At 53.0% G+C, this 13,237-nt stretch overlaps 1 protein-coding gene across 1 annotated transcript in view; it reads left to right on the forward strand.

The window, feature by feature from the left end:
* Positions 1–13,237, forward strand: part of MYO1F (myosin IF) — a 54,471-nt gene that overhangs the window by 40,071 nt on the left and 1,163 nt on the right. The window contains exons 16-26 of the mRNA XM_037728387.1: positions 399–505; positions 865–963; positions 1,067–1,211; positions 4,301–4,415; positions 4,509–4,678; positions 6,961–7,106; positions 7,829–7,975; positions 8,143–8,291; positions 9,288–9,371; positions 11,355–11,550; positions 11,638–11,807. Of these exons, the coding sequence (XP_037584315.1) occupies positions 399–505; positions 865–963; positions 1,067–1,211; positions 4,301–4,415; positions 4,509–4,678; positions 6,961–7,106; positions 7,829–7,975; positions 8,143–8,291; positions 9,288–9,371; positions 11,355–11,550; positions 11,638–11,807 (1,528 nt within the window). The remainder of the gene's footprint in view (positions 1–398; positions 506–864; positions 964–1,066; positions 1,212–4,300; positions 4,416–4,508; positions 4,679–6,960; positions 7,107–7,828; positions 7,976–8,142; positions 8,292–9,287; positions 9,372–11,354; positions 11,551–11,637; positions 11,808–13,237) is intronic.

A 13,237-nucleotide genomic window follows, 5' to 3' on the forward strand; every position in this document is an offset into this window, starting at 1 on the left:
AAAAAAAAAAAAAAACACCACCCAAGGTACCTGTCTCCCCAAAGGACAAAAAGAAATGCTCTTTCAAGGGCTCTGTTACTCAGTCAACAAACAAACATTTACTACTAGGCACTTACTATGTGCCAAGCTAAGTGGTGAGTGTGACAGATGTGAGAGCTCGTCGTCCTGGGTTCAAGGGTCAGGCAGACACCCCACATCAGTCCCACTAGTGTGGTATGCACAAGCTGAGGTGAACACAGCCTGGGACATCTGGCCTCTGTGGCCTACCTGTTACCAGCCCTCACCCACCCCCAGTGTGTCTCTGTCTCCTGAGACTGTATCTAGGGTGGGGGAAAAGAAAGAGTCCAGAGGGTCCCATCTCTGTGCCCCCCACCCACCCGTCTCCACTTCTGCCCCAGAAACAAGCCAACGACCTGGTGGCCACACTGAAGAGGTGCACACCCCACTACATCCGCTGCATCAAACCCAACGAGACCAAGAGGCCCCGGGACTGGGAGGAGAACAGGTGATCTTCCCAACCCATCCAAGACTCATCCCCTCAGGGCCCTGCGGTTACCCCCAGAACTGACCGAGACACTTCCCTGACCTCCTGTAGGATGACCCAGGGACTAGCACAGCCCCTCCCTCCACCCCCACCTGCAAACTGACCTCAGAAGGGACCATCAGGATAAGATCCCTTCCCCCAGTCCCCAGGCTGACCCCTGAAGTCCCCCCCAGACCACAGAACTTACCCCTCAAACTTCCCTCAGCATGAATCCAGAGCCCCCCAAATCCCCCACCTCCAGCACCTCCCACCCACCCCCAGGACTGGTGACTGTCCCCCCAGCCCCCTGAGCAGGGGACTCAGTCTACCCTCCCCACCAGGGTCAAGCACCAGGTGGAATACCTGGGCCTGAAGGAGAACATCAGGGTGCGCAGAGCCGGCTTCGCCTACCGCCGCCAGTTCGCCAAGTTTCTGCAGAGGTGCGGAGCCCTCCCATCCCCGCCCTTGCCATCCCCTCAATCAGAACGCCCAGCAGGCCATGTCTACTCCAAGCACTCCCACACCCCGGCCCTCCCCACCCAGGTATGCCATTCTGACCCCCGAAACGTGGCCCCGGTGGCGTGGGGACGAACGCCAGGGCGTCCAGCACCTGCTTCGGGCGGTCAACATGGAGCCTGACCAGTACCAGATGGGAAGCACCAAGGTCTTTGTTAAGAACCCGGAGTCGGTGAGTGCGTTTGAGGGACAGACAGAGGAGGAGGAAGAGGGACAGAGAGAGACAGAGATGGAGAGAAAGATTGAGAGATTGAGAAAGAGATTGAGAGCGACTGACAAAGGGAGACTGACAGAGAAATTGAGAGACTGAAAGAGAAATTGAAAAAGCAATTGAGAAATTAATAGACTGAGAGAGACTGAGCAAGAGATTAAGAAAGACTGCGAGTGAGAGAGAGAGAGACTGAGAGAGACACTCTGGTCGGCAGGACTAAGTGGCTCACGTCTGTAATCCCAGCACTTTGGAAGGCCAAGCTGGGCAGATCACGAGGTCAGGAGATTCAGACCATCTTGGCCAACATGGTGAAACTCCCATCTCTACTAAAAACACAAAAATTAGCTGGGTATGGTGGCACGTGCCTGTAGTCCCAACTACTTGGGAGGCTAAGGCAGGAGAATTGCCTGAACCTGGGAGGCGGAGGTTGCAGTAAGCTGAGATGGCGCCACTGCACTCCAGCCTGGGAGAGAGAGAGACTCTGGAAGAAACAGACCAAAACATTTGACATAGAACAGAAAAAAAGCAAAATAAAACCAGCACCAGGCCAGGTGCGGTAGTTCATGCCTATAATGCCGGTGTTTTGGGAGGCTGAGACAGGAGGATGGTTTGAAGCCAGGAATTCAGACCAGCCTGGGAAACACCCTCGGCTAATTTTTGTGTGTTTTTTTTAATTTTTTGTAGAGACAGGGTCTTTCTATGTTGCCCAGGCTGGTCCTGAACTCCTAGGCTCAAGCTCCTCCCACTTAGCCTCGCAAAGTGCTGGGATTAGAGGCATGAGCCATCGCACCAGCCTGTATTTGCAGTATTTCCCGTCTTCACTAATTGATAATATTGTCCCTTTGATCACAGTTTCTCTTTGAATTAGGATGTTTCTCAGGCATCTGCCCTATTCCAGTTAATTGTTCTGTTCTTTGACAGGCACGCCATTGTTTTTATTATGATAGATTTACGGTATTTTAATATCCAATAGTTCACTAAAAGTAGGTTGTTGTATCCAGGCTCACCTTGTTCACCTGCTATTATTCCAAATGAAAAGACATTCCTCTCAGAGTTTGCACTTTGACTTGCTCTAATGTAATTCATTCTCTAACTCACCTCTGGGCCTAGACTCTTACAACTCAAAACCCTTTCCTCTGCTTTCTGCAAAAGCTTCCTTTCTGGGCCTGCCATGGATGGCTGTGCAGGTTGTACACTACTCAACCACACAGTCGCCAGTCACAACACAGTCCTACACATCAGACTTTTTTTTTTTTTTTTTTTTTCAGATAGCTGTCCCATCTTTTCCCCCTTGCTTGGATTTTAATGATTTGATCCTCGTCCTTCTTCTTCTTTTTTTTTTTTTTTTTTTTTTTTTTGTATTTTTAGTGGAGACGGAGTTTTCACCATGTTAGCCAGGCTAGTCTCAAATTCCTGACCTCAGGTGATCCACATGCCTCAGCCTCCCAAAGTGTGGGATTATAGGCATGAGCCACTGCACCCAGCCAGATTTTCTTATTTACTGTATTTTATTGGTTTTCCAAGATGCACACTGGTTCCCGTTTCTACCATCTCTGACACTGGGGTGTACCTTATATGGACGGCATAACTATCTGTACTAACAGTGTGAGAAACCGTGATGTTATACTGTTTCTGGCAAGGGCACACAGGTAGAAAGTGGCACAGCTGCAATCTGAAGTGGTGACCCACTGTTATATTGTAATGCAGAAGTGTGTACCCCACATAGGGAGGTCCAGTCATTTGCAGGATGATAAAAATGTTTCCAGCTGGGTGCAGTGGCTCATGCCTATAATCCCAGCACTTTGGGAGGCAGAGGCAGGCAGATCACTTGAGGTCAGGAGTTCGAGACCAGCCTAACCAATATGGTGAAACCCCATCTGTACTAAAAATACAAAAAATTTAGCTGGGCATGGTGGCTCACACCTGTAATCCCAGCTACTCAGGAGGCTGAGGCAGGAGAATTGCTTGAACCCGGGAGGCGGAGTTTACAGTGAGCCAAGATCCAGCCTGGGCAACAAGAGCAAAACTCCATCTCAAAAAAAAAATGTTTCTAGCCTGGGCAACATGGCAAGACCACATCTCTACAAAAAATAAAATTAGCTGGGCATGGTGGCTCACAGCTGCAGTCTCAGCTACTCAGGAGGCGGAGGAGGGAGGATTGCTTGAATCCAAGAGGTTGAAGGTGCAGTGAACTGTGACTACACCCCTGTACTCTAGTCTGGGTGACAGAGCAAGTCCTTGTCTTTTTCTTTTTTTTTTTTTTCTGAGATGGGAGTCTCGCTTTGTTGCCAGACTGGTGTGCAGTGGCACAATCTCGGCTCACTGCAACCTCCGCCTCCTGGGTTCAAGCGATTCTCCTGCCTCAGCCTCCCAAGTAGCTGGCACTACAGGCACGTGCCATCATGCCCAGCTAAATTTTTACATTTTTAGTAGAAACAGGGTTTCACCATGTTAGCTAGGATGGTCTCTATCTCCTGACCTCGTGATCCACCCACCTTGGCCTCCCAAAGTGCTTGGAATACAGTCATGAGCCACCGAGGCCAGCCGATTTTTTCTTTTTGTTTTTGTTTTTTGAGACCAAGTCTTGCTCTTGCCCAGGCTGGAGCGCAGTAGTACGATCTTGGCTCACTGCAACCTCTGCCTCCTGTGTTCAAGTGATTCTCCTGACTCAGGCTCCTGAGTAGCTGGGACTACAGGGGCCTACCACCACACCAGCATTTTTTATTTTTTATTTTTATTTTTTTGTATATTTAGTAGAGACGGGGTTTCACCATGTTGGCCAGGATGGTCTCAAATTCCTGATCTCAGGTGATCCACCCACCTTGGCCTCTCAAAGTACTAGGAATGACAGGCCTAAGCCACCATGCCCAGCCCCTTTTTCTTGTTTAATAAGTGTCAATAGAAAGACCCCATCTCTCAAAAAAAATTAGCATGTGTGTGGGTGTGGGTGAGCAAGAGCATTGTGAGTAGGGTGAGCCCAGGGAAACTGGGAACTGCAGCCGCTGGGGAAACACCAGGACTCACCCACGTGCCCCCCCACCCCCACCCAGCTTTTCCTCCTGGAGGAGATGCGAGAGCGGAAGTTCGATGGCTTTGCTCGAACCATCCAGAAGGCCTGGCGGCGCCACGTGGCTGTCCGGAAGTACGAGGAGATGCGGGAGGAAGGTGAGAGGCTTTGGGTGAAAGGCTAAGGGCGGGGACACCTGGACCTGGAGGAGTTTTGTCAGGAGCTCTGGTCTCCGCCCTTGGTCCCTGCAGCTTCCAACATCCTGCTTAACAAGAAGGAGCGGAGGCGCAACAGCATCAATCGGAACTTCGTCGGGGACTACCTGGGGCTGGAGGAGCGGCCAGAGCTGCGTCAATTCCTGGGGAAGAGGGAGCGAGTGGACTTCGCTGATTCGGTCACCAAGTACGACCGCCGCTTCAAGGTGAGGCACTAGGGGGTGGGCATGACAAGACTCTGGCTGCAGCCTGGCACCCTCACCTGGCCTAGATGCACCTGCCCACAGGCATACATCCCCCAGCCTAGATCCATCCATTCCATCACAGGCACACCCTCACCTGGCCCAGACACACCTGGCCACAGGTATATATCCCCCAGCCTAGATCCATCTGTTCCATCACAGGTACACCCTCACCTGGCCCAGACATACCTGGCCACAGGTATACATCCTCCAGCCCACATCCATCTGTTCCATCACAGGTATACCCTCACCTGACCAGGCACACCTGCCCACAGGTATGCATTCAAGTACAGCAGACACAGCTGTCCATCAAACATGCACTTGTAGCCTAGATACACCTGTCAGATACACCCTCACCTGGCCAGATGCATCTGTCCACGATTACACACTCATCTTGTCCAGAAGCCCTGGCCACCATCACCTATCCTAGACACGCCTATCCAAGACATACCTATCCATTAGGTACACTCTCCCTTCACCCTGGCAATCAGATATACCTTCACCTGGCCCAGACACACCTGTCCATAGGTACACTCTCACCTGGTCCAGGCAACCTACTCTATAGGTACATGCTGTCCACAGAAATATACCACCTGACCCGTGCACTCATGCTTGGCATAGATAGCAGGACACCTCCACCAACAGACACATCCTCTTCTGGCCCAGACAGCCCTGAGCACAGGTATACTCTAATCACCTAGCCTGGACATTCCTCTCCACAGGTACACCCAGACGTGGCCTGTTTACCCTCAGCTGTACCTGGGCAAGCCAGGTACACCCTCACTTGACCCATATCTCATGTCCCTGTCCCCTAGCCCAGTAACTCATCCTTTCCCCACCTTAGAGAGGACTATGTGTGGCAGGTACCCACTGAGATAACCTATATATCATCTTTACCTTTACATATTCTCATATGGCCTGGACACCCTCACCTACCTTGGACAAGTTTATATGGCAGGTGCATCCTCACATGATCTGTACAACCTCACATAGCAGACATACAGTATTGGGCACCTTCGCCTGATCCACACACCTGCTTTGGACAGGTCTATGTGGCAAGTGTGCCCTCTTGGCTGAACTGTAAGCATCACCTAAAATATTTTCACCTAGACAGGTTTCCCCTCTAGACCTAGAGGACTCTGACCATGGCCAGTTCAACTGGCCTTCACAGTCACACTTCTACTAGGTACACCCTCACCGGCCTTCCTGTACAAATTCAGGGTTCAGATATACACCTTCTCACTCCCTCTCATGATCCAGATACTCTTATCTACCTGACTTGTACACCCTCACCTGAAGTATAATGCCTTTACGTGAGTTGGATACAGTCACATGACCCAAGCACTTTCACCTGGCCTAAGTGCTCTTATCTGGCCCAGGCACCCATGTCCAGCAGGTGCCTCATCTACCCAGCACCTATTCACTGATCCAAACACCCTTTTCCAGCCAACCAACACATTCCCACCTGGCCTCCTTCTGTGTTTTTTGGAGATGGAGTCTCACTCTGTCACCCAGGCTGGACCACAGTGGAGCGATCTCAGCTCACCACAACCTCCGCCTCCCAGGTTCAAGCGATTCTCCTACCTCAGCCTGCCAAGTAGCTGGGACTACAGGTGTGCACCACCACGCCCAGCTAATTTTTGTATTTTTAGTAGAGATGGGGTTTCACTGTACTGGCCAGGCTGGTCTCAAACTCCTAACCTCGTGATCCACCTGCCTTCGCCTCCCAAAGTGCTGGGATTAGAGGCGTGAGCCACCGCGCCCAGACTCTCCTTCTATTTCTAATATAACAACAACTCATGGCCAGGCACAGTGGTGCACACCTGAAATCTCAGCCCTTTGGGAGGCCAAAAAGAACAGTTTGCTTGAGCTCAGGAGTTCAAGACCAGCCTGGGCAACAGAACAAAGCCTTGTTTCTACAAAAAATACCAAAATTAGCCAGACATGGTGGCATGCACCTGTGGTTTCAGCTACTCAGGAGGCTGAGGCAGGTGGATCACTCAAGCCTGGGAGGTCGAGGTTGCAGTGAGCTATGATGGCACCATTGCAGTCCAGCCTGGGCGACCGAGTAAGACCCTACAAAACAGACAATTCATACACCTTCACCCAGATTCATACACATCTCACCCTGCTCACCTGACCTGCCAGCACCATCCCTCTGCCTGGAGTGGACCCTCTGTGGTCAGGCTGGCCAGGCTGCATGCCCAGAGCTCCAGCCACTGGCCTATAATAATGCATCCCCACAGCCCATCAAGCGGGACTTGATCCTGACGCCGAAGTGTGTGTATGTGATTGGGCGAGAGAAGGTGAAGAAGGGACCCGAGAAGGGCCAGGTGCGTGAAGTCTTGAAGAAGAAGCTGGACATCCAGGCTCTGCGGGGAGTCTCCCTCAGGTGAAGCCAGGTCCCTAACTGCCCCACAGTCACTCTCACCTGTCCCCTAGCTGCCCGAATTCTAGTGACCCCATCTGTTACCCTGAGAATCTCACCTGGTGACATGCCTGTAGCCCTCTCTTGGCCCCGCCTGACATGTTCACCTGCCCCCTATGCTCATGATCCTTACTTGCCAATAGCTTCTGTCCTGCACCTTACCCCATATATATATATATATATATATATTTTTTTTTTTTTTGAGATGATGGAGTCTTCTCTTTGGCCCAGGCTGGAGTGCAGTGGCACGATCTCAGCTCACTGCATCTCCACCTCCACGGTTCAAGCGATTCTCCCACCTCAGCCTCCTGAGTAGCTGGGAATACAGGCACCCCCCACCACGCCTGGCTAATTTTCTGTATTTTTAGTAGAGATGTGTTAGCCAGGATGGTCTTGATCTCCTGACCTCGTGATAAGCCCGCGTTGGCCTCCCAAAGTGCTGGGATTACAGGCGTGAGCCACACCTTACCCTCTTACTAGACCTCACCTGGCTCTCTTTTGTAACCACCTCTCCCACTCCTTGCCGCTTCCCCGTTTTTTCCCCACCTGGTCACCCCTCACTTGGCCCTTAACTGACCCTTCCTTAAGTCCACCTTCAGCCACCTTCACCTGTCAGTCTCACCTGCCGCTCTCACCTGTCCCTCTCACCAGTGTCCCACCTGACGCTCTCATCCGCCCCTCCCCAGCACACGACAGGACGACTTCTTCGTCCTCCAGGAGGACACCGCAGACAGCTTCTTGGAGAGCGTCTTCAAGACCGAGTTCGTCAGCCTTCTGTGCAAGCGCTTCGAGGAGGCAACGCGGAGGCCCCTGCCCCTCACCTTCAGCGACACGTACGGCCCGTCAACCCCAGCACCATCCTGTGGGGGCGGGAGGTGCCGCCAACCCCAGCACCATCTCGGGGTGATCTCGGTGTGCTGTACTCCCTCCCGCCCCAGCGCGGGGTGAGGTGGGACGGGGACCCAGGTCAGCGCCCCCAAGCTTTCCCCTCTCCCCATAGACTACAGTTCCGGGTGAAGAAGGAGGGCTGGGGCGGTGGCGGCACCCGCAGCGTCACCTTCTCCCGCGGCTCCGGCGACTTGTCAGTGCTCAAGGTTGGCGGCCGGACCCTCACGGTCAGCGTGGGCGATGGGCTGCCCAAGAGCTCCAGTGAGTCTGCGCGGAACTAGGGCAGAGGGGGCGGGGAAGAGCGGACCAATGAAGGCTTTGGGGGCGGGGAGGGGGTGGGGCCAGCAAGGTTGGTCAAAAGTGAACAAAGACCAGGAAGGGGAGGGTCAAGAAAGGAGGGACAGAGAGAGGGGATGGAGAGATAAGGGAGAGAGGGGAGGGCAGGGAAATGGAGAGGGGAGAGAGCAGAGGGGGGAAGAGTAGGGGAGAGAGGGGAGGAAGACAGTGGAGTGGAGAGGTGGGGAGAGAGAGAGAGGGAAGAGAGCAGAGACAGGGGATGAGGGGAGAGAGAGCGTGGGGCGCAGGGAGAACAGGAGAGAGAAGGGGAGAGGGAGGGGAGAAAGGGGAGGCAGAGACGGGGGAGAGAATGGGAGGGAGGGGGAGAGAGGGGGAAGGGGGAGGAGGAGGAGTGGGGAGAGAGGGGAGAGAATACGGAGAGAAGAGGGAGGGGATGGGGGAGAGAGAGAGGGAGAGAGAACTGAGAGCGGGGAGAAAGAGAGGGGAGGGGGGAGAAGTAGGGAGAGAGGGGAGAGAGGAGGAAGAGGGGAAATGGGGGAGAGGAGAGACTTTTAAAGAAAGGCCGCAACCAATGAGTGGCCCAAATGTGGAGGCGGGGCACGGCCATGGAGAAAACCAATGAAAACAGTGGGGCGGGGCCAGCGAGGGTGGACCAGAGTGGGCAATAGCAAGGAAGGGGCGGGTCTAGAGAGAGAAAATGACAGTTAAAGAGAAGACGTGACCAATGGGGAGGTGAGAAATGTAGAGGGGTGTGGCCAGAGCGGCAACTGGGAAAGAGGTAGTGGTGAAGTCGTGTCCTAAAGTGGGCGGGCCCGAAGAGCAAGGCCAGTGAGGGGTGAGGCATTGGGGGCAGGGCCAATTACTGGGCAGAGCCGGGGTGCCTCAGAATGGACAAGGCTTGTGGGCAGGGCCAAGAGGCTGGTCTGTCCATTACACAAATCCCTGACACACTTCTTTCAGAGCCTACACGGAAGGGAATGGCCAAGGGAAGATCTCGGAGGTCGACCCCGGCCCCTACCCGGGCAGCCCCTGGGCCCTCCAGAGGTGAGGAGCTGCTCCCTTGCTATCTTCCCTTGTCTCTTGTGGGTCCTATGGCCTAAGCCAGACCTTCAGGAAACGAAATCTAGCAAGCACCGTTGACCACTCACTTCTCTGTCGAGAACTCTCATAGCTCCCCATCTCCCACAGAATAAAGGCTAAGCTTAATGTGGCATTCAGAGCCCTTCAAAACCCAAACCCAGCTAACCACTGACATCTTCTCTCCTCCCACCCAACACTGCAGCCCTGAAAACTACATCTTTTTACTTTTTTTTTGAGGTGGAGTCCCACTCTGTCTCCCAGGCTGGGGTGCAGTGGTGCGATCTCAGCTCACTACAACCTCTGCCTCCTGGGTTCAAGCAATTCTCCTGCCTCAGTCTCCCAAGTAGCTTGGACTACAGGCACCCACCACCACGCCTGGCAAATTTTTTGCATTTTTAGTAGAGACGGGATTCCACCGTGTTAACCAGGATGGTCTCCATCTCCTGACCTCGTGATTCGCCTGCCTCAGCCTCCCAGAGTGCTGCGATTACAGGTGTGATCCACTCGTCCCGGTCTAAAAATTATTTTCAAATAATCTGGGCCTGGTAGTGTGTGCCTCTAGTCCCAGCTGTCTCAGAGGCTGACAGAAGAGGATATCATAAGCCTAAGAGTTGGAGGCTTCAGTGAGTTATGGTCTTACCACTGCACTCCATCCTGGGCCACAGAGCAAAACCCTGTCTCTCAAAAAATTTTAAAAAGCCGGCTGCAGTGGCTCATGCCTGTAATCCCAGCACTTTGGGAAGCCAAGGCGGATGGATCACCTGAGGTTGGGAGTTTGAGACCAACCTGACCAACATGGTGAAACCCCATCTCTACTAAAGATACAAAATTAGCCGGGTGTGGTGGCACATGCCTGTAATCCCAGCCACTCAGGAGGCTGAATCAGGAGAATCGCTTGAACCAAGGAGGCAGAAGTTGCGGTGAGCTGAGATCACATCATTGTACTCCAGCCTGAGCAACAGAGTGAGACTCTGTCTCTAAATATATAAATAAATAAATAAGGCCAAGTGCAGTGACTCATGCCTGTAAAACCAGCATGTTGGGAGGCTGATGTGGGAGGATCGCTTGCAGTGAGCCAAGATCACCACTGCCCTCCAGCCTAGTGAACAGAGAGAGACTCCATCTCAAAAAAAAAAAGAATTTTTAGTAGAGATGGGCTCTTGCTATGTTGCCCAGGCCAGGACCCGGCCTGGGCAACATAGTAAGAACCCAACTAAAGACCGGGCACGGTGGCTCACGCCTGTAATCCCAGCACTTTGGGAGGCCAAGGCGGGTGCATCACAAGGTCAAGAGATCGAGACCATCCTGGTCAACATGGTGAAACCCCGCCTCTACTAAAAATACAAAAGTTAGCTGGGCATGGTGGCGAGCACCTGTAGTCCCAGCTACTCAGGAGGCTGAGGCAGGAGAATTGCCTGAACCCAGGAGGCGGAGGTTGCGGTGAGCCGAGATCGCGCCATTGCACTCCAGCCTGGGTAACAAGAGCGAAACTCCGTCTAAAAAAAAAAGGAACCCAACTCTACTAAAAAAATTACAAAAATCAGCGGGCCATAGTGGAGTGTACCAGTAGTCCCAGCACCCCCTGAGGCTAAGGAGGGAGGACAACTTGAACACAGGAGGTGTAGGTTCAGTGAGCTACGACTGCACCACTACACTCCAACCTGGGAGACAGAGTGAGACCATGTCTCAAAATAAATAAATAAAAGTAAAAAATAATTTAAAAAAAAATTTAGAAGCCTCTGTCTAGGCCCTCCTAGCACCAGATCCCTCCCTGTGGCCCAGTCCTTACCACACTAGGTTGAGAATATGGCAATCTCCTCCCTCAGACTGGGACAATCTCCTCCCTCAGACTGGGACAATCTCCTCCCTCAGACTGGGAACTTGGAGCCTCCTCAAATCCTCCTAGCATCACCCTGATACATGTCTTCATCCTTACTCCTGCCATAGGCATGGATCGCAATGGGGTGCCCCCGTCTGCCAGAGGGGGCCCCCTGCCCCTGGAGATCATGTCTGGAGGGGGCTCCCACCGGCCTCCCCTGGGCCCTCCGTCCACATCCCTGGGGGCCAGCAGACGCCCCCGGGCACGGCCGCCCTCGGAGCACAACACAGAATTCCTCAACGTTCCTGACCAGGGCATGGCCGGGTAGGTGGAGTGGAAGGGCAGCCCCAGGAGACAAGCAGGGGGTAGGGGAGTGTCTGGGGCTATGACTCGAACTTCCTGTGCCCACAGCATGCAGAGGAAGCGCAGCGTGGGGCAACGGCCAGTGCCTGGTGTCGGCCGACCCAAGCCCCAGCCTCGGATACATGGCCCCAGGTGCCGGGCCCTGTACCAATACGTGGGCCAAGACGTGGACGAGCTGAGCTTCAACGTGAATGAGGTCATCGAGATCCTCATGGAAGGTGTGTGTTCAGAAGCTGGGGTGAGGGGAGTGGTGAAAACCCTGACATAGCCAGGCAGACCCCTCCCACAGTACACCCTCCCCACAGGAGAACAGAGATAACAGACGGGCGAGGTGGCTCATGCCTGTAATCCCAGCACTTTGGGTGGCCAAGGCAGGAGGATCACTTGAGGACAGGAGTTTGAGACAAGCCTGGGAAACATAGCAAGACCCCATCTCTACAAAAAATATATGCTGCTGATAGACAAAAAAAAGAAAAGAAAGAAAAAAATTTACAAAAAAAAATTTTTTTTTGGTTTTTTTTTTGAGATGGAGTCTCACACTGTTGCCAGGGTGGAGTGCAGTAGCAGGATCTTGGCTCACTGCAACCTCCACCTTCTGGGTTCAGGCTGTTCTCCCGCCTCAGCCTCCCAAGTAGCTGAGACTACAGGCATGTGCCACCACACCTGGCTAATTTTTGTATTTTTAGTGGAGACGAGGTTTCACCATGTTAGTGAGGATGGTCTCAATCTCTTGACCTCATGATCTGCCCACCTCAGCCTCCCAAAGTGCTGGGATTACAGGCGTGAGCCACTGCGCCCGGCCCCAAAAAATTTTTTTAAAGAGTAGAGATGGCTGGATGCAGTGGCTCACGTCTGTAATTCCAGTACTTTGGGAGGCCTAAGCGGGCATATCTGTTGAGCCCAGGAGACCATCTTGGGGAACATGGCAGAATCTTATCTCTACAAAAACCAAAATTAGCCATGATCTTGGCTCACTGCAACCTCTGCCTCCTGGGTTCAAGTGATCCTCCTGCCTTAGCCTCCTGAGTAGCTGGGATTACAGGCACCTGCCACCATGCCCGGCTAATTTTGTTGTATTTTCAGTAGAGATGGGGTTTTGCCATGTTGGCCAGGCTGGTCTCTCAAGTGATCCACCTGCCTCGGCCTCCCAAAGTGCTGGAATGACAGGCGTAATGTGGGGAAGAGCTGGATGTGGGTAGAAGGAGATAGATGTGGGAAGAACACAGCAAATGCTCTAGAAATTGAAAGAGTGTGACTCACTGGCTTTGAAAGACCATGCCTCCCTTCCTCCATCCCTTCCTTCCTTCCTTCTTTCCTTCCATCAGCAGATAATTCTCTCTGTTCAGTCCCTGCATTGTGGCAGGTCAAGAACATAGAGATGGGGCTGGGCGCAGTGGCTCACACTTGTAATCCCAGCACGTTGGGAGGCTGAGGCAGGTGGATTACTTGAGGTCAGGAGTTAAGAGAGTAGCCTGCCCAATATGGCAAAACCACATCTCTACTAAAAATACAAAAAATTAGCTAGGTGTGGGGGCAGGCGCCTGTAATCACAGCTACTCAGGGGGGATCACTTGAACCTGGGAGGCAGAGATTGCAGTGAGCCGGGATCGCGCCACTGCACTCCTGCCTGAGGGACAGAGCAAAACTC

The sequence above is a fragment of the Cebus imitator genome, unplaced genomic scaffold (assembly GCF_001604975.1).
Source record: "Cebus imitator isolate Cc_AM_T3 unplaced genomic scaffold, Cebus_imitator-1.0 Scaffold263, whole genome shotgun sequence".
In the NCBI taxonomy this organism is placed as follows: Eukaryota; Metazoa; Chordata; class Mammalia; order Primates; family Cebidae; genus Cebus; species Cebus imitator.